The 25,971-nt window shown below is 43.6% G+C and overlaps 1 protein-coding gene across 1 annotated transcript; it reads left to right on the top strand.

Moving 5' to 3' along the window:
- Nucleotides 1–179: 179 nt before the first annotated feature.
- Nucleotides 180–20,675, top strand: LOC119115391 (neuroligin-4, X-linked-like). Its single transcript, XM_037239840.1, has 11 exons — nucleotides 180–281; nucleotides 374–543; nucleotides 3,450–3,583; nucleotides 4,254–5,127; nucleotides 5,924–6,076; nucleotides 8,022–8,207; nucleotides 9,091–9,541; nucleotides 10,418–10,631; nucleotides 12,886–13,010; nucleotides 16,176–16,785; nucleotides 17,886–20,675. Exons 4-11 carry the CDS (start codon nucleotides 4,656–4,658, stop codon nucleotides 18,291–18,293), a joined length of 2,619 nt encoding a protein of 872 aa, XP_037095735.1. The 5' UTR covers nucleotides 180–281; nucleotides 374–543; nucleotides 3,450–3,583; nucleotides 4,254–4,655; the 3' UTR covers nucleotides 18,294–20,675.
- The last annotated feature ends 5,296 nt before the right edge of the window (nucleotides 20,676–25,971 follow it).

Genomic DNA, 25,971 nt, shown 5'->3' with positions numbered 1-25,971 from the left:
TTATGCCCCACAACAAGTGCATATGTAGCCCTCACAAAATGGCATGCACATACTCTCCTTCATAGGTGAGCATCATTGGATCCGTGGCTGCACGCTGCATCACTGTCCAATCGCATTTAGGGGGAGCACCAGAGAGAGGGAGAGAGAGGGAAAGGGAGGGGGGGGGGGGGAGTCAGCAAGGAATAGAGAGAGGGGGAGATTGATCGTTCGTCCTGGGCCTCTCACATCCCATCGGAGAAGCACTTCATTTCTCAACAGCCACGATTCCGTTTGGATTACAGGTTGCGAGGATTGCGGTGATTTTTGGAGGGTCTCTTTTGAGTAGTTTTTCATGATTTGGTGTTTTTGTTTGTGCGTGCTGCGGGGTGAGCAGGTTACTCATAGGGGACGACGAGCCAGCAGGCAGCATCAGCATTAGAAGTCACATCTCCAAATATCCCATCCCCGGCCGCGTCGCGCTTCAGCCGCGGTGGTGACACGCGGTGCAACAACGCGGACGTGCGCACACATTCCGGGCAGCTCTGCAACGAGCGCCGGTTGCAGGTTTGTGCATTTTATCTCATCAAAATATCAATCCAGCTACTCATTGCTTATTTTGAATCCCTTTATGGTAATCAGTATTGGTATTTTTGTTGCGGGAATGCGGCGTGCGAGGACGCCCCGCTGTTTGCACGGTGGCAGGCTGCAGGGGTTTGTCCTGATAAATGGAGCGTTATTCAGCAGCGTGCGTGCGTGTGATCACCACTGGAATGTTAACTAGCACCTTGGACAGCGCACGCCCGCGCGCGCGCACTCCTCCGCCGTGGTGGTGTGCTGGTGGGAGGAGCGAGGCGGATCACCTCCACACTGTCATGTCCGTACGTGCGTGTGTGTGATTAGACTGAATTGATGTTGCGCTGTCTGGGCGTCTGCGTGTGTTATAATTCTGCCTTAAGGTCTGGAAAGAGTGATAGCAGCTGTATGCATGCATACGTGTGTGCGTGCGCACGCGCGCGTGTGTGTGTGTAACGAAATGGAGAAGGAGTTTGTTTTCGCCATTGGAAGAGAAGAGAGGAAAACCTGCACTTGTGCTCGGGGGCTTATGGATAGCCCCCGTGTGGGACAGAGATGGAACTTAAGTGTGTGAGAGTGTGTATCCAAATTATAAGATGTGCGCATTGCTGAATGCTTGAAATTTATGTGCAGTACATTTGGGAAGTAGTCAGAATGTATTCCAAATGCGTTAAAATTCATTTTGTTGTACACTATTGTACACAAAACACCATAACATGGCAAGTCCAAAATGTTATTTTTGATTTTTTTGTACACGTGTTAAAAAATGAAGTACAGAAAAAAAGTAAGATGTCTCTATAAATAGCCTGCAGCCTGATAAGAGCCTAATTGCTGCCAAAGGGGCTTCAAAAAAGTACTGACTGTGAATACACTTTTATTTTTGACAAATGAGTAAATATTCTAATCATCTTCTTTTGCACCTTGACATTGTTGCAAGCTGTGAATAGAATTTCAAGGCAGGAAATTAATTCATTCAGGAAAAAGAAAATCCAAACCATGGCTCCCAAATTAAAAAAATCTGAATAAATGATCTCTCATGACATCATGCAAATCTTGCCCGCATGCTCAGTTCAGCATGTCCCAGTACTTTTGTTCAGCATTCTCAGTGGCATGTCTGCTGGAGATGCTGCAACGCTGATCCAGGCATGATTGTCAGTTGCCACGTGGGCGAATGAGCGTATAGTAAAGATGGAGACGAACAGTAGGTTAGGGTAAATGCTAACTTTAGCTGCTAGCAATCTTGCTATTAACTTGATAACTTCTAAACATGTATTATCGAGGGTAGTTTGCGCAACATTTGAAACTGCTTTTATTTCTGCCTAGCTCCTATCATCGCTTGTTTCACTTTAATTTTGATGGCGGTTAACTTATTTTTGCACGTGCGTTTCAGTTCAAATAATGTGTAAGCTGCATTATGCCCCATCCATTTTAGAGAGTGTTAGGTCCTATGCCACTCTTATTTTATTTTTAAATCTTTGGTGTGCTTTTATCAGGTTTGCGAGATCATTTATGCTAGAAATGCCTGAAGCTTACTTTTGGCACTATTTTTTCACTGACTTAAATATTATAATTTTATTATTGGTGTTACATGTCATTGTAACCTTAACCGGATAGGAGCTTTGGACTCTTGGACGGGAGATGACAGGTTAGCTTAGCTTTGTAAAGGGCTTTGGACACTATGCTGTAGCTAAAGCTGCATAAGTTCACTCCATTTACCATTTTGAGAAGATTGGGTTTTTAATTTGTTGGACTGTGAAGCATTTTCTTCAAAAGTACATTAAGTAACCAATTTGAGTTCATTCCGTACAAACAGTATGAACACTTGGGCCTACTATATGACTGTATTCCAGTGTTGGCCATCATATTGGTATTTGGGGAGCCAAGTATTTTTTTGAGGTGTTGGAATTGGAAGCATTTTGCTACAGTTTTAAAGGCCTCATTTCCCGGACTTGTATGCAGAACGGCTTTGGTAAGAATCACCTGCAGTGATAAAAGCACATTTGAAGTGGGACTGCTGATTGTGTTTTTTATGTAAATGCAGCTTTCTTTTTCCTGAAAGTTTTAGGATCTGGCCTCCATTTTTTGGCTTTTTCCCTTTCCAAAGAAACTCCCAAAGGACTTTTGTTTTTTCTACTCATTTTTGCTAGCGTATGTGTTTAGTTATTTTAGCCAAGGCAAGGCAATTTTGTTCATGTTCCTGCACATGTTACGTCAATGCGGTTTACACAATTAAAATAAAATTTAAAAGCAAGGAATAAATAACATTTATAAACAAAGTACAGGGGGAAAAAGGCAGGTTTCTTAAATTACTGAAAACAGCATAGGGTGTAAATAAAATCTATTTCTTTAGTGATTTAAAATCATTCAATCATAAGAATGAAAAAAAGTTCTAAACGTGGATTTAAAAAACGTGTCTGGTGCGAGCAGTGTATTTAGTGGCACAGGCGGATGCAGCTGATTTTCAGAATAAAACTTTGCTGAGTCGCCTGTAGCATGACTTGGAAAAATTGCCTGTACAGCTATGACGAGTTTTATTCTGGTGCCAGCCTGACCCTGGTGGAGAGTAATTCAATTCCCATAATTTCCTATGGGGAAAGGTTGGAAATCCCAACCTTTGTTTGACCTTCTACTGACTACGTGTCTGTGTATGATAAAATTAAGTCAGTGTATCTGTAATTAGAACTGTACAGTACTGGGGATATAAACACCGTGTACATGTGTGGAACAGCGATAGCGTACAACGCATGTGTGTGTGAGAGTGTGTGTGTGTGTGTATGCAGGCTTCCGAACACCACCGGGGTCAGGAGCTCATGTGTGTTCATGGTTTAATTAAGCGTGTGACGTGACTCTCCACCCTCTCAACACTAACTCCCCCACCACCACTTTGCTCTCCACAGGGTCTTGGGATGCGTGCAGCGGCGTAGCAGGGGAGTGACATATGTCTGCAGCTCACACACATCAGACCCGACACGTTGACACACTAGTTGAAGCTGAGCAGTGAGCATGAACGGCGGCGTTTTCTTTTGCATATGTAAGTCTATTATGGCTGTTGGGAGTGTAGTATATACAGTATATAAGTGCTCCCTTAATGCTACCATACAGTGGAAAAGGTCAACTAGCATCTCCGTAGCAGTGTGTTTGTTACTGTATAAGCAATGGCTACAAACAGTGCTGCAACACATGTAGACTTCGTATTTTTGTAAAGTATAATATAGTCAAGGGCAATTTTTTACATAAAAAATGCATTAAAAATTATTTGCTTGTTTGGAGGAGGCTGGAACAGATTAATGGCTTTCCTAGTCATTTTGATAGGAATAGATGCTTTGATATATATAGATACTCGTTTTGAGTTATGAGCCTGGTCAAGGAACAAATTAACTTGTGCCTGAAGACACTGCTGTGCTGTATTGGAATTTAGGATTTATGTTGTTGGTTGATAATAATAATAATTAGTAAATAATGTTCCTTTGACTATAACAAAAAGCTACATATAAACCCCCCAAAAATCTGAGAAACTGACAATTTTGCAATTTTCTTTTCATTTTTTTACAAAGCAGTGTGTGTGTGTGTGTGTGCGTGCGCGTGACATTTTGGCTTGATTCACACCTCGATTCCATTGACGAAGACTAATGATGTCATTCTGTCCTTTCCTTTCCTCGTCGTTGCTCCCTCCTTTCCCTCCTCCTCCTCTTCTCTTGCAGGAGGCAGTTTGGGCTTGTCATGGGGCTGAGCGGAAGGAGAGAGTGACAGAGGAACAGTGATGCTACTGTTTACATAACAAGACATTCACACTCACATACACACGCACACACACACACACACACACTCAAATGAACACACACTGGAATCGCCAGTACAGGACACACAATCATTTAAACACACATACAGACGCAAAGGGAATGACGCCAAGTGACTCACCACACACTCAGAGGCACTGAATGACACACACACAAACACACACACATACATAGGAGGGAAAAGTTATTTGCAAGGGTCGGGGTGTGTGTGCGATGTGTTTATGGGCCAAGCTGCATGAGAGTTCCGGATACCACTGAAGGCTCGTAAAGCAGCATAAAACGGATATTGCCCAATCTCCCGTCGCCATGCCCGAGCCGAAGAGGAGAAGACGATCTCCTCGGCATGTCTCCTCTCTCCTCGGGCTCGTCTCCTCACTGCCCGCCATCTGCCTCCTCCACCTCACCCTGTGTGCCGCCTACTCGTGGGCCCAGCAGACGGTGCCCGTCGTGTCAACGGCGCAGGGGCGCATCCGAGGCATCCTGACCCCGCTGCCTTCCGACCTCCTGGGCCCCGTCATCCAGTACCTGGGGGTTCCCTACGCCAGACCCCCCACCGGCGACCGGCGCTTCCAGGCGCCCGAGCCGCCCTTACTCTGGCCCGGAATCCGGAACGTGACCCAGTTTGCGCCCGTGTGCCCCCAATCGCTGGACGAGAGGAGCATGCTGGGAGATATGATGCCCTCGTGGCTCACGGCCAACCTGGACATAGCGGCCACCTACCTGACCCACCAGAGTGAGGATTGTCTCTACCTCAACATCTACGTGCCCACAGAGGAAGGTAATTAATGTATTTAAATGCCGCCAACGCCATGCCTGATGAGAATTGGTGTCAAGTGTGGTGGTTTTCAAAAAAAAAACTTTTGGAATAATATCAAATGTTTTGGGACACCTTGTATTTTGGCAGGAGAGGCATAGCTGACTGCACGTATAAAGGAGAGGCAACATGTGCTGGGGTTGAGATGTCACTGGTCCAAAAATTACAGTAGCAAACATGAAATGGCAAATAAATTACTTCAGCAAGCGTCCCTTTCTATTTTCACTTTTATTATTGTTAGGCATGCTGCAAATAAGTCACCTTGCCTGTCCCATAATTGAAGGTTTTAAGACAACCCCAGTTTGACATTGAAACAGATCATTTTAATTCCTTCTATTTCCTGTGTTTTTTTTTTTTAATTTTGGAAATGAGCGTGCTGGGTCAGATTGTGCCCGAATGTAGTGCTTCCACTGTAATTCTTCGCTCGGCATGCACGGGTTGTCGCTTAAAATGCAGACACCTGCGCCAGTTGCTGTGGGCTTTGCGCCTCTACTTGTGGAGGCAAGTGAGAAGGACAAAGGCGCACTCATGCATGCATAGTAGCTCATACATGGTGAGCACTGACACACGCACACACTGCCATTTCTCCATCACCAGCAGGAACACTCTCACATGCCTCCATTTATACCCACTTGCAGATAGATTAAGGTAAGCAGGTTGGCATCCACCTGCGTGCCGATTGATTAGACGCATACAAACGGACGAGAGGCCTGTCACTCACTAGCATACATAAACTTCATCCTCTTTCTTCTCCTGCCAGACATCCACGAGGAGGGCGGACAGAGGCCCGTGATGGTCTACGTCCACGGCGGGTCGTACACAGAAGGCACGGGCAACATGATGGACGGCAGCGTGCTGGCGAGCTACGGCAACGTCATTGTCATCACGCTCAACTACCGCTTGGGCGTGCTCGGTAAAATAACACGCTACTCAGAAATGACGAGTGAAATGGTATGTGTGGATTTAGAATCAAATTTGTGTGACCAGAGCATTTCTATTTTGGATGTTCAACACCACTTTTTGTCGGACAGACACAAATTTGAATATTCACTCTGAATACTCGGGAGTGTTAATACTTCTCGCATTTTAGATACGCAAAATTTCATTTAAAATTTCGTAGTGCAGCTGATGAATTGCCAATGCACTATCGCGTTAACTACTGCCGAGGAGGACTGAATCTGATATTTTTTGGGTATTAGTGTTTGATATTGGCAGTTTCCACGAGTACCCGATACCATTAAATAAGAGAGGTTTAGATATGAATCTCAGTTTGTGTGGATTTTGTTCTCATGCTTGTTCGGGTTCCCTCTTGGTAATATAATTGTTTGTCTATATGTGCACTGTGAAGTGCGGCATTAGTTTAATCGCGTATCGATTAGTTTGGGTCCGGGGGCATCTTTGACAGCTGAGGACTTTTGAGAAAATTTAGATCTGTGCACCCACACCATGTGCTCATTTTTTCTAAATGGGCATACTGTCTGTATCTGCATAACACATTTGTTTGTATGCAAACAATGCATGTTGAACTTTGCCAATTTTTCCTCCTTATTTACCACGCTGACCTTTAGAGAGGAGCAACAGCGGTGCAATTACCCATGATACTATTTTTGGTCTGCTAATAACATTGCACATTCGCTGAATTACAATTAACAGGATGCCGGGCACTCGCTTTTTGGGGTTTGCTTTATATACTTTTAGTGTGAGCAGTTGATTTATTTTCCAAAAGTGACACCTTGACTTACAATAATAATTATGACATAATTTCCGCCCACTATCTCCACAATGTGTTCACAAAGTGAACATGTGCTGACACAGCATGTTTTATCCTGACTCATAACCACGTTCTCATGAAGCGGTATTAAAATTGTCATTAAAAAAATGTATGCGACTCGCATTTATGTGCTCAGTTTCCTTAAATAATTAAAAGCATATTTTATATTCACGCTCTGAGTGCAGTTCGGCATGCAAATCATTAAGATAATTTCCTCCAGTGCGAAAAGCGCATATCTTTGCCAAGATGTACAAGTCCAATGCTCGTGCTCGTACAGTTAAAATATTCAACAACAAAAACTGAAAAATGAAATCAAAGTGACAAGTAGCGATGAATGATGAATGATTATTAAGCGTTGATCCCAGGCTCTGCACATATTAGATGACAGGTTTTTCCAAAAGCTTGGCAAGTGGCCCCAGCCATTTTTCTTGTGCAAAACCTTGTTCATTAGGTTTGTTGAATAACTTGAATTTTAATGACTATTCAGGGCTACCAAAATAGTCATGTGTTTGTTTTAATCATCTCCATCTTCTGTGTTTACGCCGCCTTTATTAAGCTCACCTGCATCATCATCATCCATCATGGCGGGCGGAAGCGTCCGTCCTCACTCGTTCTTGTTGGATGCGTGAGGTGAGCGGGCGGATGCAAAAACACGCAGTTTCTTTTTCTTCCTCCTAATCGTATTCAGCTGGAACTTGAGCACGTCTTGAACACTCTTACAAAATTCCACTGCTGACCTAGATCTTGCCGTGAACGCATAGAGAATATTCAAAGCGACCTAAAATTGGAAACGGGCTTTAATTGGCCATTAATATGCTTCTTGTTTGAGAGGATTACCGGTGGGTTAGAAAATGAATGAGGTTTACTTTTTTTTTTTTTTTGCTTTCGTTCCTCTCGCATTACACTCAAAGAGCTTCTGAGATGATCTAGTGCACTCTTTAAACTTGCCCAGGGATGAGTTGAAAGCAAATTAGAAAAAAAGTTTCAAACCAGAGTTACATTTCGAGCAGCTATTGATTTGTGGCTTTACTGTATAAACACATTATTGAATATGATTACTGTATTCACCTTGTGTGTGCCTCTGCAGGATTTCTGAGTACAGGGGACCAAGCGGCCAAGGGGAACTACGGCCTGCTGGACCAGATCCAAGCTCTGCGCTGGGTCAAGGAGAACATCGCGGCTTTCGGAGGAGACCCAAACAGGGTGACTGTGTTCGGGTCCGGAGCTGGAGCTTCTTGCGTCAGTCTCCTGACTTTGTCTCACTACTCCGAGGGTAAGGAAGAAACTAAAGTTGCGGTCACTACTGTTTTCACCATGTTAGACAATATTTTTTACGAGTGGTACTCAAATTAGATTTTTTCTCTCTGTTGATTCTGTAATAGTCAAACCAAAATGAAACGTCATTTCCATTTAGATGTAAATTAATAGTTGATAATCGGTACAGAGTCCTGATTTTCTCTCTACTCTTCTTTGAGCGGCAAACTTAGAAAACATGATCTTCACTTTAGCTTTGGAGCCTTCAATCTAAGTTGTCGCTACCGTTGGCATAGCGGCAAGTCCCCGTATATATTGCGCTGGGCCAACCAAAGCACGTAGCGAGGGGACGGCCTGGTATACATTATCTGTATACGGCACCCTATAAGCTCTATGGAAGGAGAGAATCATGGCGCCTTGAGTTTGAATCACAAACCCTTCGGGTGGCTCAGTCTGAAGAGCCGCATTATTCCACCCGTTTAATTATTAACCTGTTTGTCAGATGCAAAGCTGTATTGTCTGAGTGTTCTCCATTTACTTACTACAAGAGGGCACTTATCCTCCGTGCATGAATGTATCCTTCACTCCTATGGGGCAAGAACTTACTACAAGTCAAGGGTATGGGCTTAAAGTTGGGGTTTCAAAACTGGGTATGCATTTCAAAATAGATTGGGGTTCTTAAATTTCAAATTCACTCCTGGATTAAAATTAGGGTGAGGGTTTCAACGTGTAAACCTCACACAGGAAATCCGAGCCGATATCAAACTGAGCCTTGGAGCTGTGAGGGACACATGCTAGGTAGATTCCAAGCGGCCCCCCTTGAGCCCCCCACCCTCAGTTTGAACTGCAACTGCAATAAATGTATTCTTCTCACTTCTAATTTGTCTTGCTGTCCGCCTCAGATTTGTTCCACAGGGCCATCATCCAGAGCGGCAGCGCTTTAGCCAGCTGGGCCGTCAACTACCAGCCCAGCAAGTACGCCCGACAGCTGGGGGAGCGGGTGGGCTGCGGCATCGACGACAGCACCCAACTAGTGGCCTGCCTCCAGGGCCGCAGCTACCGAGAGCTGGTGGAGCAGCACGTCACGCCGGCCAAGTACCACACGGCTTTCGCCCCGGTGATCGACGGTGACGTGATACCGGACGACCCGCAGATCCTGATGGAGCAGGGGGAATTCCTCAACTACGACGTGATGCTGGGGGTGAATCAGGGCGAGGGGGTGAAGTTCGTGGAAGGCATCGTGGACTCAGAGGACGGCGTCACGGCTGAGGACTTTGACTTTGCCGTGTCGGACTTTGTGGATAGTCTGTACGGATACCCGGAGGGGCGCGACACGCTCAGAGAGAGTATAAGGTGAAGATGTTGAAACTTATTAGACAATTCAGCCTTGCAATTTGAACACAATCTGAACACTGTTACACCTCTATTTTGCTAATTAACCGCAAAGTCCATGTGATCGGGGCAATTGACGTCCAATGACAAGACACATTTAAAATGCATTAAAAATAGCACCCTGATTTCCCTCACGGCAATTCTGCAGGGCATGCGGCTCATGATTCTATCCCCAATTAGATACGTGAACAGTTTCTGAAGTCACGCACTACAGTGCAATTACGATAAATATAGGATTTGACTGTAAAGCAGTAATGTATGCATAAAAAAGGTAAATGAATTGTCCCGCAGTGTCTTGATGGAGCTCTTAACTTCAAACAAATCTAGATTTCGGCATTTGAACCACGACCCCAATGACTATTATTCGATCTTAATGATTCTGATTCTGATAAATGAGTCTTCTCGTATCATAAATTAGGATTCCACTTTGATTCGTCTAGGTCCATCAACCTGTCCAAGTTCTGATGTTTTCTTGATATCTTTCTGTTTTATTATCTTATTATAGAGGCTTAAAAAGGAAACAGCTTTGTAATACATTAGCACGTCATGTCTATTTTGCTTGAGAGCTAATGGATGTTTTTCCAACGGTAGTTTGTTACAATCACGTTGCCAAGCAACTGTTGGAAAATGATTCAGAAGTGCACTTGGTCCTTCCGTTTCCTGCAACATGTGACACGGCAGCTAGTTTACATTCGTTTGTGATGACTTGAAGCCATCAAATTTTCTAGCTGTCAATTGGCAGACACCAAAATCCATCCATGATGTAGTTATTGGTGATTGATGATGTCCTGAATTGATTGGCTAACATGACACGCCTTTGGTGTTTCAAATCCAAAGGTTCATGTACACAGACTGGGCCGACAGGGACAACGCGGAGACCCGACGGAAGACTCTGGTGGCGCTCTTCACGGACCACCAGTGGGTGGCTCCGGCCATCGCCACGGCGGATCTCCACGCTCAGTACGGCTCACCCACCTACTTCTACTCTTTTTACCACCACTGCCAGAGTGAAGCCACGCCGCCCTGGGCAGATTCGGCACACGGCGATGAGGTAAGATAATACTGTTAATTAAACGGTGTCCTTAAATGGAACAGATTTTCACCGATATGCATGACATGGGGGTAGCATTTTTTTAACTGTGGTCACAAAATATTGTAGGAATAATGAGAGTACAAAATATTAATTTGTGGCAGTAAAAAAAAGCTGTGGACAGTTGGATCAGCTAATCAAGTACACCATCTGTGGCCAGAATAAAAGCTTTACTACGGACGAGGACGGTATGATTGAAATTTGTTTGAGGCTGGGGATGAGCTACAAAGACGTTCCGAAAAGCCTGCCAGTCTGTGTCATTTCAACTCACTATTTGTCAGGTTGCTTCATCAGTGGCAGTATGACCTTGCAACTGCTTCCAGAGAAAATATGCTTACCCAGGAGTCCAAGTTGTTCAGGGGAATGATGTGAAGTCAGTTGTCAAACTAATTTGTCCACTGTTAGGGTTTATGATTGTCATGATCATGGAAGAACTGATCAATTGTCTGTGAACATATGTATGACTTTGATTTGGATAACTACAGAGTGGTGTCATGCTTTTGAGTTCTTCTGTATGTGATGTGGAGCACTGAGTGAAGTTGTAGACAGCAACGTTAGCTTCACGGGGTAAATCGGTTAGCTTCCATATGCTCCTGTGGATTGTGTTTTGATGTTTGGTATTGTGTCAGAGTCGATGTGAAAGGTGCATCAGCAACATTTATTGCCACTACTCACTTGTCATGTCAAATGTTATTGTTTCTAATTGATTCTTATGAGAATTTATAAGAAGTTCTGCTATAATGATTGACATGTGAGACGTTCCGATGATTGATACCAGCCATATCTGAGGGAGCACTTTTTGGAAATCAACCAAATCAAAGTTTAACTGAACAATAATTGAGGACTATATGCTTTAACTATCTTTCTGCAAGACTTTCCGGCTGGGTGTTAGTAGCTAGAAGGCAGAATGTTAGTAGCTAATGGAGATGGACTGCGGCAGCATCTCCTCCCGCCCACCTGCAGGCCGCAATCCTGAAAGCGTGCCGATAAGGCCGACCCTGCGCACACACAGCTTTCTCCTCGTCCTTCATAAAAATGTAGCTCTTTGTTTCGTCGCTCTTTTACGACTCCATTAAAATGGACTGCGCTTCACGGGGCGGACATGCTAATGTTAGCATAGCTGCAGCTAACGGGTTCTGATGTGTGCTTGACTGCTTTCTGGGGTTGATCAACATAAATCTAGCAACAGAGGAGAGGTGCTGCGCTGGCGGTTGCCTGCGGTAATAATCACGCTTGTGGAAAATGTTATATATTACAGTGATAATAAAACTGGCAAACCGCAAATCTCTTGTGAGCAGTAGCCCACTGTCAGCCACGCTCAACCCACAACGTGGAGATTGGATTTTTTTATTGTCGACACCAGACCGAGGATATGTAAAAGATTAACGGTTAAAGCGATTTAAAAGATGCAGAGAACTATTGGAGACTTTTGAAGTGCTACTATTATACCTAATTTGAATGAATGATATGATAAAACCAACTTCACTTTAAGAGGGGCTGACTCGTAGTATTAATTAATAATATAACGTGGAAAGTCCATCGTTGAACTTCACGGTTGATTTGATTTGAAGTCCTTAAATAATTAATTTGTTACAACCTACGTTAACCGTACAATATTTTAAGTAACACGTTTAAAATTCTATCATAAAATTAAAATCAAGTAGAACTATTCATCCTTTGATGACACATGGCATACATGTAATAGAAAAATAACAGGAAGGCTTATAAATGGTTGACAAAAAACCCACAAATTATAAAGGTACGTAAACCTTTAACTAAACAAAGAATTAAAAAAAAAAATCAATACCTATAAAAACAAACAAACCTGCATTTAATTAAATGAACTGAATTTAAAGAAAGAAGGTCAAAACTATCTCTACTGATAAATCCCAAACGATTATAACTATATTCCATATATTATATCCATATACACTGAAATACTCCGTGTCAGTACACAGTATGTGTACTTCTGCGCATGTGGGGCTTTCGGAATAGTAGGACACGGCCACAGTGGCCCAAAATGATTGGAGGCGACCTGTCAAGCTGAAGATGAGTTTAGCGAAATGACTTTCAGCTCCCTGAAGCATGAAGACGTGTCTGCCTCCGCTGACACTGTGACATCACATTTTGCTATGAGTCATTTAAGCTTCGGTTTCCTGTCAAGAGAACCCATGTAACCTGTCGCACTAAACTCGCTCTTTGTGTGTTTGCCTAGGTGCCGTATGTGTTTGGCGTGCCCATGGTGGGTCCAACCGATCTATTCAACTGTAACTTCTCCAAGAATGACGTGATGCTTAGCGCCGTGGTGATGACCTACTGGACCAACTTTGCCAAGACGGGGTGAGTGGTTACAAAAGCCCGTTCGTGTGTGGGGGGGAAGCGTTGATTTGCCCTCAGAGGAGATGTTCTGTCTTTTAACTGACTACAGCAAGAAGCCAAAAGACAAAAAGCACAGCTTCAGCATTCCTCACGTCTATTTATATCAGCCCTTCAAGACACCCATTTGTAATTTGTTTTCTTTTTTTAAAGCTGCAGTGCGGAACTTTGCTAGCCCCGTTTGGCCAGACCACTGTTGCTACCACGCATGGGCATGTTTACTAGAAACCATTTCCCCATCTTAGCATGACTGAGAATCAAAGTACGGTGCACTTTTATTTTGAGCGGATAGTCAATAGGGCAGCGTAGAATTTTACTGGTTAGCATGTCTGCCTCATCGCTGCGACATACTAAATTCAATTCTAGATTTTCCCTTGGCACTCTAGCTTCCTCCTACATCCCAAAGACATTCTTGTTATTGCAGGTAATTGAACACGTTAACATGGCCAGTCGAGTCAATAGTGGATAATAATGTGTAATATTGATTTCCTGGTGAGTCTCAGGTTGCACGAGCAAAACAATAGTCTGTGAACGTGTTCTCTTATTAACTATGCATCCATTTTCTATAGTGCTTGTCCTCCTTAGGGTTGCAGGTGAGCTGGAGCATATCTCAGCCGATTTTAGGGTGAGAGGCCAGGTACACCCTGGACTAGTTTACAGGGCACATAAACCAATATCCACACTCACAACTGGATCATTTGGAACTCAATGGATGTATTCTAATTGGAATGTCCTGATGTGATATTCAGATTAAAAGATGAACAGCCCTAAAATGTCTACCATAGAATTGAAAATATGCCCAGCCAATAAAGATAAAAAGAAAAAGCATAATCATCAAAAAGTAAATTGAAAATGATTTAGCGTTGTGATCACGCTGGTTGTGTGGGCGGCACAAGAGCAAATTTCTTCCATGAGACAAATAACAGAGCCAAGTTTCCTGCTGCCTTTGCTCATAAAACCCAAACACCTCCTCACATGAAGTCACATTTTCTTTGTTGCACGTCAGGCAGGAGCCAGCGCACACGCAGGCGCACAATGTGCACACTTTTCATTGTACAATAAAACGCCACGCCTTTTGTCCTTGCACAGTACGTAACAATACGTTGTCGATTCTGCTGCCCTCACACTTCACATACGACAACGGTAAAGCCTCCAAACGAAAAGACGCACTCTCCAGTCGGGACGAGGTCCTTCATAAACACACCGGGACGCACGTCAGGGAAGTTCAATGAACAGCCTGTTCTCACAATCATTACAATGGAACCTCCAAAGCTGAAAACAATCGGTTTCACATTTTTATCAATATCACATTTTCTAAGAAGCAAAATGTCTCATTATATTGGCAGATAAGTCTGCTTAGATTTAGTTTATGTTCATAATTTTATGTTGACGCATGATTGCATTTTCAAGTTTATTTTGCCTTTTTACGGTTATTTTTCCAGGAAGCTTAGGTTGAACTCCAAATGGTTCCACTGCATAAGCAAAAATACATTATCATCATCTTCTTTCTCGTCAAGCCTCGTAAATCTGAACTTAAAGTCATCCGGAAAGGAAACAAAGGACTCTTGAAATGTACGCAGTGATTTAAATCCGCTGTCACCACGGCACCTTGAATCTTTTCTTTGGAGTGCGACTGGGGGAATCCGAGCCGCCTTCTCAAACCACCATAAGATTTCACTGATGAATGAAATGAGATGCCGTCATTCCCGCCTCCTTTATAACGTCAAAATGAACTGCCACTTGCTAAAAAATGCTTCTCTAGATCCAATTCAATCAATTCAAAATGAAAGAGTATTAGTGGCCGAGGAAACTCCAGAAAGACTCCACATGAGAACGTTCAAAAGGTGACAAGAGGGCCTGATAAGAAGACCTTTTATCTCTTTGCTCTGACACCACATAGGAGATAAAAGCATTTGTTGAGAATGGACCCTCTTTCAGTGCTCCTTCCCAGTAATTAATCCATCGGAGGCTCGCTCCATTGAGACCCTCTTGCGCTTTACACAGAGCGTAGCCGAGCGGGCCTTCATCTAAATCTCAGTGGCACGTTGCTAAGTCAGGACATACACAATTAGAACAGTGTTGACATTCACAGTTGCATGCAGACAGAATCACACAGATTCCTTCTCTGACAGAAACATGTCTTTTTTTCTTTTTTTTCTTACGAGTATGATCATTGTCGTGTTACTTGACTATTGACTGAAAAGATATGCAGTTGCTCTATTGATTGTAAATGATGAGAGAAAAGTCCTAAGAGGGTGTGGACAAGCTCAGGCAGAAAAAGTCTTTGGCGGCTCAACTGGCATTTGCTAATGTGAAAACATATGAATGAATAATATTTGGAGTCGTTTGATCACGCACGTGTTGTTTGACTGGGGTGTTAAGTGGATATTTGCCATGCCTTGGTGGAATTTTAATGGAGAGCGTGGTTATTCAAGTATTAAAGAAGCATGTTTGGATTTTATTTGCTGGGCTATTATTTGGAAGCTTGCACGCAATTTTTCTTTCATGTTTTCTTAATTGTCATTATATAATTATGCAGCGCTTCCTTTTGAGTTGACATTTTTCCTCGGACATTGGCCCGTCATTTCAATTAGACCTTCTAAGCCTAACAAGATCTCTGTTATTGAAAGGAGCACGGACGTGCGGTCAGGACAGGAAAGTGAAATGAAGGTCTATTTTAATTCTACAGTCCATGGTGAGGATAATCGGTTCAGATGATAATGTCATTTCCGAAAGAAACAGGACCAGAATGCAACTTTCTGAGGCTTTTGAAAGTCAACCAAGCAGATTTGATGCGGACGTTTGTCATTCTCATCATTTCCTCTGTAATTACATGAATCAATGGCAACTCTTTTTGTCTGCTCCACTTTGAGTGAGTCATCAGTGGCATCTTTCAAGAGCTGTCCTAGGATGACTTGGTTGAGGCTTGGAATAGAGCACTGATAATAATAATAATCTTTCTTGCGAGACTGTGACGTGTCTCATTTTCAATATGTTGGGCTTTCTCCATTTTCTATTTTTTTTCTCCTAAGAAGAAATAAAGTCAATATTTTACTTGGTCATTCATTTGTTGCACATACTCTGTAATGGAACCAAAATACAGCTAATACGTAATGTCTCCCTTTCCAGGGACCCCAACCAGCCCGTTCCTCAAGACACCAAGTTCATCCACACGAAACCGAACCGTTTTGAGGAGGTGGCTTGGTCCAAGTACACCCCGAAAGAGCAGCTCTACCTCCACATTGGTCTGAAGCCCCGTGTCAGAGACCACTATCGAGCAACTAAGATCTCTTTCTGGCTCCAACTGGTTCCTCACCTTCATCACGTCAACGAGCTCCTCCAGTCGGTGTCCTCGTTTACGCACAGCCCCTCCCCGCAAGACGACACCCCTTATTCATACACCAAGCGCCTCTCCAAAGGATGGCCTCCGAGTAGCACCCGTCACCCGGGGTCTCAAGGAGGTACGCAACAGCCTCCGGAATCCGCTCTGGGACAGGGCGGAGGTGGAAACGGAGTCCACGTCGCCAACGAGGACTATTCGACGGAACTCTCCGTGACTATCGCGGTGGGAGCGTCGCTGTTGTTTCTTAACATCTTGGCGTTCGCCGCTCTACTCTACAAGAAAGACAAGCGACGCCTGGAGCATCGCCGACCACGTCCGCTCCCTCCCCCACGACGAGATATCACGGCCGCGGATGTCGCCGCTCACCTTCAGGGTGAAGGACTCATGTCATTACAGGTGAGTCGGCGTTTTTTTTTTTTTTTAACACCACGTGAAAAGTTCACGTCTGTGTTCAGTGGATCGATTTAACCTTGATCTCGGCTTGGCTTTCTGTCATCATTCGTCTCGGCTTGCGGCTGTTTGTCACAAGGAGACAAGCTGTCTGGGAGTAAAGTCACATTTGGTTCTGATTTGTTTCTGCTCTTCTTCTAATCTGCTTTTGCATTGAAGTGACAAATTTCCATCACTCAGTCATAAGACTGCAGCGCCGTCCTTTAACCACTGCGGTTGGTACCTCAAGATTACCAAAAATAGATCAGTCTTGAGTCGCTGCTGTCATGCTTGACAAACGAAACTTGCAAAGTACAACAATCTGGAGCCAGTGGCCACATAAAAAACTTTCAGAAATGCGATTAATTAGACAATTTCATTGGAACCAACACAAAGCCATGTGAGGGTTTTTGGTGCATGAGGATCTTTATGGTCCTCTCGCAAGCGGATCAGCTGCCATCAGAGCGCATCTGCAAAACATAGCTTGCCATTGGAGCGAGAATGAGTGTGTGTGTGTGTGTTTGGGCACATGTGCACGTGTGAGTTGTGTCCAGGTGCCTCACTCAGTTCTCATTCCAAGTCATCTGTGGACTATTTGGCCCGTTGTTTGCTCTGTTTGTTGGCTCACACGTGGTGTTAACGAATGCTAAATGCCACATTTCCTTTGGAACTGACATTACGGCTCGACTGCTTTTGTGTCCTCTTTATTTGGAATATCCGCTTTTATCCCGCGTCTATTATATTCCCCACGGGTACGTCTAGTGTGACAAATTAAAATCTCGCACAGTCTCTTTTTATCCATGAGCACATTATCGATGTGATGTTTGTGTTATTCATAATCGTGACTGCGGGAGGAAAATGGCAGGAGACGAACACTACATTTATAGACTTTGCATTTTCTTCCCTGATTGCTTTTAGGTTTATTGAAGAAGGCCTGTGATCAGCTTGACTGCATTAGTGGCATTCTTATTCATTTGAATGGGAACAGACGATTTGAGATTTCTTGGCTCTCTGTCGTAACTCCGCTTCGACCGCTTCGGGTTTAACGTTCGGATCGCTCGTTGCAGGTAAAGCAGCTGGAGTCGGATGCGGCGTCGGCGGACGAGCGGAACAACACGCACCACCATCACACCCTGGACACGCTGGACGCTCTGGACGGCTTGGACACGCAGGACATTTACAGCACCCTGGACACGGTGCGCCTCACCTGTCCGCCCGACTACACCCTCACCCTTCGCCGCTCACCCGACGACGTCCCCCTCATGACCTCGCTCACCCCGGGCTCGCTCCCCGTGACGCCGGGCTCGCACCCCGTTACCCCCGCCACCCCCATGACCCCCATGACGCCCGGGTCGGTGGTGGGAATGAGGATGGGCCATCCCCACCAGGGCTACACGCACCACAGCCCGTATAGTAATACGCACTTGCCGCATACTCACATCTCCACGCACACGCACTCCACCACGCGTGTATAACCGCAGCAAGAATCTTGCCCCAAGCGGGACATAATTACAACACACATGCTTATATACAAACACACATCACACACACGTACACACAAAACGATAGGACGCAAATACCTCTACTAATGACCCTGCAGGATTGTTCCAGATGGAGAGACATAGCAGTAGGAGGAGACAACAGCTGTGTGAGAGCTGATGAAGGAGTAGAGATGCACGGCAGCTTTGGAAACGTTCGTTCTATCAGGAACGGTCAGCGGTGGACTAACTTTTAGGTCGTGCAGCTTAGGGAGCGATCGAGCAAACAGAAACTTTGGATATGACTCCGCCTCCTGGTTCTGCAACTTGTATCTATCTCTCTGACTGGGAGCGACTTAAGTTGTAAAAAGGAGCGAGAGACCGCAAGACGTCCAAAGGATGTCCAACTGAACAACCTGTAAAATGTGAATGTAGCACTCTTTTTCTGTTTTCCAACAAAAAGAGATCTGCCGCGGAACAAGCTGAGCTGAAGAGAACATCAGCAGGAGAGCAGGAGGGAATCTATATTTAAAAGAAAACAACCTTAGCTGAAGGCGATGTGAGATTTCGACTTTACCGAGAGGGGTATATCGTACCGGCCCTCCAAGATGCTCCACTCGAGCGAGCGTCAATCTTACCAGCTATTTGTTCAACTACTGTAAATAGAATGGAGAGATGATCTATTATGATTTATAGCATTTACTTGATCTTGCATTGACTTATTTAACCACATTATTGCTTTCATTTCTGATATTACTCTATTATTGTATAGATGTCCCGAAGCAAGGCTGGTTATATGTCTCGCTCGCTCACCTACTTTAGTATTTAAAAGGCTTCATTTGCTCTCCGATATCATTTCGAGGTTCATTGTAATCGTCTCGGTATATTTGTTTTGTCGTCGACATTACGGGACACCGTCCCGTCGACCACCGGGTGACGAGATGGAATTGTGTAGATAATGCAACATTGCTAAGATGACTGAGCACCAGCCAACCATTAACGTCGCTTGCCCTCCTTCCCCTTCGTCCGCCCCGAAATTCCTAAAATGTTCAATGCAGTCATTTTCAAGGCTGGTTGTTTGGATTAATCAGAGGTGTTGTGGAAAAAAAGACGAGCAATCCAAGATTCTACCTCCACTGCTCACACCAATAATAAATGATCAAAAATATCCCTTGGAAGAATAATTACTAAAAAAAAATAAGAGGGGTGTTGTGAGACATTTTTTTCTTAAATTCATATTTTCTTAGTAACCACTTCGACACGATTGTAGTTTGTTCAATTAACTTGTGTGTTTATCCAACATTATAAAAAATATTTGCATTAAATTTAAAATATGATCTTATCATTCTGATAAGAAAAAAAAGGAAAATAACTAAAGCCATTCATCCATTTGACACACTAGTCACTATGTTTTTCCCCCTCATAATTATTATTGATAATTGTTATGTGGCCGTATATAGGGCAAGGAACTGTAACCGTACAATTTCCAGCCAATCTGAAAATTAGATGATGCTTATGCTGAACTATAATTAAATTTAATGACAGAAATGTATCTTATACTGGTATATCATCATTTTTAATATGATAGTAATAAAAACGTTTTCTAATGTCCTCAATAATTTCCTGGGATTTGAATTTTAAACTTCCAAATGTTTCAACAAGTGCTCTATAAAGGCTCCAATTCATTTCACGTTCATCTCGGAAAAAGGAAATCTGTCGTTAAAGACAACGTAAACATTTAAAACACCCTTGCAAGGCATGTTTCTGAATGACATTGTTGTTCTTTTAGTCAGGCCTCATCTTCTTGCTCTAATTTGGACAGATTTTGGATCCTATCCAGCTGGATTCACACAGAATGCTTAAGGGCTCTTTTGTCACTTTGCGTCACCGCGTTACGTTTCAAATAAATAAATATCAGTCCATTCATATTAAGCAGTCACGTCGCTAAAATGACGCTGCTCTCATAGCTGCCACAAAAATTGACAAAGGGCCAGTCACGTTGCTGTTGCACATTGGAAAGTTTGCCAACCTGCATTTTCACTTCACTAACCCTTTCAACTCCCATCTTGTGTTTTCCGTACGCTCCCTCAAACCATTGTTCCGACTCGGCCACTTTGCCACAATGTTTCATCCTAAAAACAGACTTTAGTTAACTGGCCTCTGAACCACCGCAAAAAAAATGTAAAATTGTAGATTGCAAAATAAGAGCTTTTGCAACAAAAAAAAAAATATACAAAATCTCATTGAATCAACAGTGAAACGGGTGATCGAGAGAATATTCTTTTTCATATTGACCACGTGGTTGGCTAGATTGTGTCAAAGCAAAAAACATTTCTGCTGCATTTTTGAAAAATAAAAATATCAATATTTTACAATTTATGAGCAATTCAAATGTCTCTTACGTCATGATTCGAATTGTAAAACTCTTTCCGGTTTGTCTGTTTTACACTCTACCGTTGATCTATGCATGCTGTTTGGCCTGCAAGAGTTGCAAGGGGTGTCAACACTATTGATGGCACAATACTGAAAAAAAGAAGTGCTGACTTGCACAAAAAGGTGAATTATTCAGCCTATCATCCGCTATAAATCGGACTAATTATTTAAAAAGGCCTCATAGCTCTCACATAACTTCCACTCATATAAAAAAAGGCAAATAAAATCCACCAAATGCGGGAGAGGTTGCTGCAAATAATGGAAGCACAGCAGCTCCTGCCAGCTGGCTGAGGAGACCCGGCGAGACGTTGAAAGAACCAAAACCATGGCCCACTTCCAGATCAACAGGCCTCTTCGGCATTGTGCGCTTGACGCTAATCCCATTAACTCCATCAAACCGGCGTTAATTTGATTCACACAAGGCGACAGTTCAATTGGAGCCAAGTTCAGGTGATACCGTCACACACCAATGAATGCATTTTTTCGGGGAGTGGGCATGGCTATCTTAATAAAGGTAGTAGAAATTCGCCAAGTGATTATAAAGTAACTCGCAACTGCGCTAAATAGCCAAGTTCATGTTCAAGGAGTATTTTTAAGGTGCTTAAGGTTGTAAAGCTAGTTGAAGTGGTGACATTCATTTTCAAAGAGAGTTTGTATCAAGATAGTTAGCATCAAACATGAACTCTTAATTAACTTTGGGGGCCACATGAAATAATGTGGTGTGCCAAATATAACCCCACCCCCATCCTTGAGTAGCGCCTGTGCCTTCGAGTTTTTTTTCCCCCACTCGCCTTAAAGAGAACAAGAAACACTGTGAAGATGAGCCTTCTAAATATGTGAAAATTAGCCATGCTAGTGTTCCACATAACAAAGTGTGACATTGTGTCCTCTCCTACTTTCCAACTCGCCAGAGGGGGTAGCTTAAGAGAAACGAAAACAAAAGAAGTGGGATAGTAAAGCCACAAATAAAAAAGGAATTGAGGCAGAAAATATTGAAAAGGGAGGACAAGTGGAAAATGCAAGAGGAATGATAATGGGATGTGGGAGGAGGGGGGGGGGGCAAATGAGATAATGTAAAGGACAGTAAATAAAGGACGCATGCTAGGAGGAAAGCGAGAGCATAGATAGGGAACTCATTAAGGAATGGAACACAGCCTGCTTGTTTATTGGCTGGCCGCCTCCTTGTACTTAATCACTCCTGTTCGAGTCTGTCTCGCCCACGCATACACACGCACATATATCTATACACAAATACACACACACATGCCTCAGAGCGGCAAGGGTGCTTGAATCATTTCCAGTGGCCTGTGTCACTCTCCTTTTCTCCCTCTCTGTTATGCTGCCCTCGTATTCCTCCACCATTTATTCCACGCATCCCTTCCTCCCCTCCGCCGTCTTATCCGACAACCTTGAGATGATCTTCACGCTGTGGCCACGTGCGAGGTCACCCCCCCCCTCCCCCGTTCTCATCAGGCCTCCACGCTCCTCTCTCCACTCCACTGCTCGAAAAATTCGGTCCTTGTCGTTCTCCTGCCCTCTGTGACCTTCTCCTTTTTTGTTCTGCACTCCATTTCTTACCCCCCCCCCCCCCCCCCCCACTCCTCATCCTCTCCGTGCTGTCTCCCCTGCCCTCCCCCATCCCCACAATCTCATTTACTTTCCTGCCTGCTTTTTCCATCCTTCAGTCTTTTTCCCCCCGCAGAAGAGGTTATGCAAGGTTGTCTCTATATGCGTGCTTGTTTGCGCTTTCAGCAGCGTGGGCCCGCTCGTCGCAGACACAATGTCTTGCAAAGCAGCTGCCTCGTTAGTTCTCCTCGCTTGCTGCTTCGTTGCCTTATTTGCTTTGTTTCGATGGGCGTCCACCTGTTCATTTAGACAACTAACAAATGAGCTAACATCTCCTCTGGGGCGTTGATTCTGAGTCTTGTCATTAAAGCAGTAACTCTGCTGGTCCAGCTGAGGTCAGCATTGTTTCTAATAATCCTAAAGGCGCAGGACTTCTCCGGGGGGGGGGGGGGGGTTCATGCAAATGTTCACTTAGCAATGATCCCAATGTACGCCTGTTGCTAGACTGTGGTGGAGTAGCACTGACTGCTTAACACAACAGGAGATTCATGGAGTAGCAAATGTGTGTTGCTTTAATTTCTTGTTGGTGTGTAAATAATCAACATCAAACACTTGAGCCCCAAATGTTTCATACCTGGGGCAAATTTATAATTAAAGAGATTTTTGTGTCTGTTAAAGAATTGCCTTTTAGCTGGAAATTACACAATAAAGGAGAAAAAAGTTACAAATCAGCTTGTAGTGTGTATAACAAATGATCTTGTAGTTTGTATATAGGATATATATACAGACGAATAAAGGTTCAACACCATTAAGCAATGGATATTTGTACACAAATGGTGGGGCAACACATGTAAACAGAGAATACTTGCAATGATGAAATGAGGAAAATAATTCTACGGTCCTCATCCTCGGCTGACACTGACTGCACTGCTATGGCGTAGTCTTTACTCTTACGTCCCAAAAATCAAAACAAGAGGATGTCATTTGGAGACTCTTTACAATAGAGATGATTCCCCCCCCACACACACAAACACACACAAGTGCAAAGTGAGCCCATTACTAAGGTGTGAACAGGCTGTGATTGTGTGAAGATCAAATCAGATAATGTGACACCCTGCAGCCTCACGGCCTGTTTGTATTTACATCCAAGTCAGTCCAATTACTCACACAGGTTCTCACTCTGCTCATTTGCAGGCGTGTGTCCCCAAATAGCCTTGAAAGCAGTCGAGCAGGTGCTGAGCTGTCACCCAGCGCATCCTAGTAGCGCCACTACACTGCATTTATTCAAGCTTCTGGTGTTTATTTAGGAATGCAGCTCATCTGCGTATCCCCGGTGGGCCTCATTTAGACATTTTATAGTATACGAGCTATGTTAAGATGAGGAGGAGCCACTGGGTGGAGCACATGAATTCAGAGCACATCTAATCGTTCCCGTTCATTTTAGTGCATACTGCCATGGCGTTCTGACTTGTGATTTTTTTTCAGATTATCTGCAAAATGTCCAAACAATTAATTTATCAATATTGATTATCGCCGTGGTAAAACTCCACTGCATTATTTCATTTGGACGTAAATAGGGACTAGACCGCCTCATTGTTGCAGCGTGAAAATTTCCCATGCGGATTAAAACTTTGTAGAACTTTGATTTTTCCTGCTTTAGAATATCTCATTGTCACCCAGCATCACTAATAGAAAAGTGTGGGCTCAAAATTGGTGCCTTTTACCTTCAAGGTCCCTGTGTAAAAAGTTCTTTTCGCTTTTAGATCAAAGTATAAAAAAAAAAAAACAGCTCTTTTGACCAAAACTATGCCTTTCCTCGCTGTGCAAAATGGGGGAAAAGCGCTGAGAGTGCATCTAACAGCACCACCTCTATTTTGGGACAAATGGCTGAGACTAGTCTGACCATGGAGGTGCGAAGATGAGACAAACGCAAGCACTTAAGCCGCTAGTCCGGTCTGAGCACTTTTTTGTACGCTGACTCACTTGACAGATGCAAGATTGCCTTCCACTGAGACTCCAGTCGTCCTCGTTCTATCTGCAGATTTCTATGTTCAAGTGTTGTCTGGTGAACGTGCTCGTACATGTTTTGTACGAGTAGATCTGCAAAAGCCGTTGCGTTACATAAAGTATAGCCAGGTGTCTCTTCAGGCGGTGATGTAATTAGGGTCGGCGGACCCGCAGTTAGATAACCAGCGCCTCTCACCGTGCTCCTAACATGATGATTGAGCGGCATTGTCGTTAGACACGAGACAAATGGTTGTATTCGAGCGAAATCCTCCACCCCATACTGAGAAGCGGCTGAAGAAGAAAGAAGGAAAAATCGGAGTCTCAGCGGTAGTGGTAGCAACGCTGAAGTCCACAAATCTTCCTATTAGATTGCCATCGTGCTCGGAAATGTTCCAAATTATCTCGAAATCGAAGGTGGAGGAGCTAATGCAAACACGATGCTATCAGGGAAGTTACAATTGATGCATTCTGTCAACTACTAAGCCACCGAAAGGGCGACTTGAAAGGAAACAGATGTTAATACGTGCTGTCATATCTTCCATCATATCTTTCATGCTCCCTCGTCCCGATGCTGCTTACAGTGGTTGGGTGGGTAAAAAAAAACCCCGCAAATTGCTTTGCTAACAAGACACAATAGAAAGTGGAACACAAATCATTCTGTGATGCCGATTGTTCCATCTATTGATTTTCGTGACGCCAGTGTTTTATTTCTCTTTTGTTAAGATGACAAAGCATATAAAAAAAGATTTGCTAAGACTGCTGCCCGGCACGTGACATTACAATACATCTCAACTAAAAGAAAAAAAAAGCCTTTGAGACATTATGCAGTCTGTGCCTTGTAATTGCCCCTCAAACCATATGGGGCATCCTTAGATATATGCAAATCATAAAAAAGCATGGCAAATATTTTGACACGATGCACGATTAAGTAGTCACCCTGCAGCATCATAACCCTGCTCTAGCAGGACCGTGGCTGCATGTATCTGCATACATTTGCCACCGCCTGTGTGGTCCGTGTGAGCTGAAGAACAAACCGAGAGTTGTGAGCTACAGCCGGTGTAATGAAAACTTATGACAAGACGCTAACAGCAGGTTTAATGTTTAAAATAAATGTGTGGAAATGATTGATTTAAGAGAGTTCATCATGTATGCGGTAGTGAAAATACGTAAACAGGCAACTCCCGCATCCCCTTTTTTTTTTTTATGATGAAGTCTTGAAATAATCATTCAACTTTGACGCTATGCGCCAAGCACATTAGCTGGCAAAGGAAAAGAAGCTTGGCAATGATTTATTTGCCGTATTGGTTTGGTTCGCCTAATGAGCTGTAAAGTGCTTTATAACCCAGAAATTCCCCAAAATAGACGTTCATCGAGAATGCGCCTTATAATCTGGTGCGCCTTATAGTCGAGAAAAAAATAAAGTCTTGGAATTTGCCTCAAATGACTACCTGTTCATTTCAAATCATTAGACTGATGCTTTAAACTGTGAAGCAGACATGCATAGCTGCTATGGTGATTCCGAGAGAAGCCCTAAATAGTTATTACGACAAAACAAAGTCTTATATCTCACTTCAAGAAAGCCCACTCCAAAGATGAAACATGCAACAAATATGTCATTTTAGGTTAAACTCTCTTTGGGATTGTGTGTGCAGCTAGGGAAATGATATCT

Source organism: Syngnathus acus, chromosome 21, assembly GCF_901709675.1.
Source record: "Syngnathus acus chromosome 21, fSynAcu1.2, whole genome shotgun sequence".
NCBI lineage: Eukaryota > Metazoa > Chordata > Actinopteri > Syngnathiformes > Syngnathidae > Syngnathus > Syngnathus acus.
Note: the sequence above shows the minus strand (reverse complement) of the source record. Positions and strands in the feature narration are given on the sequence as shown.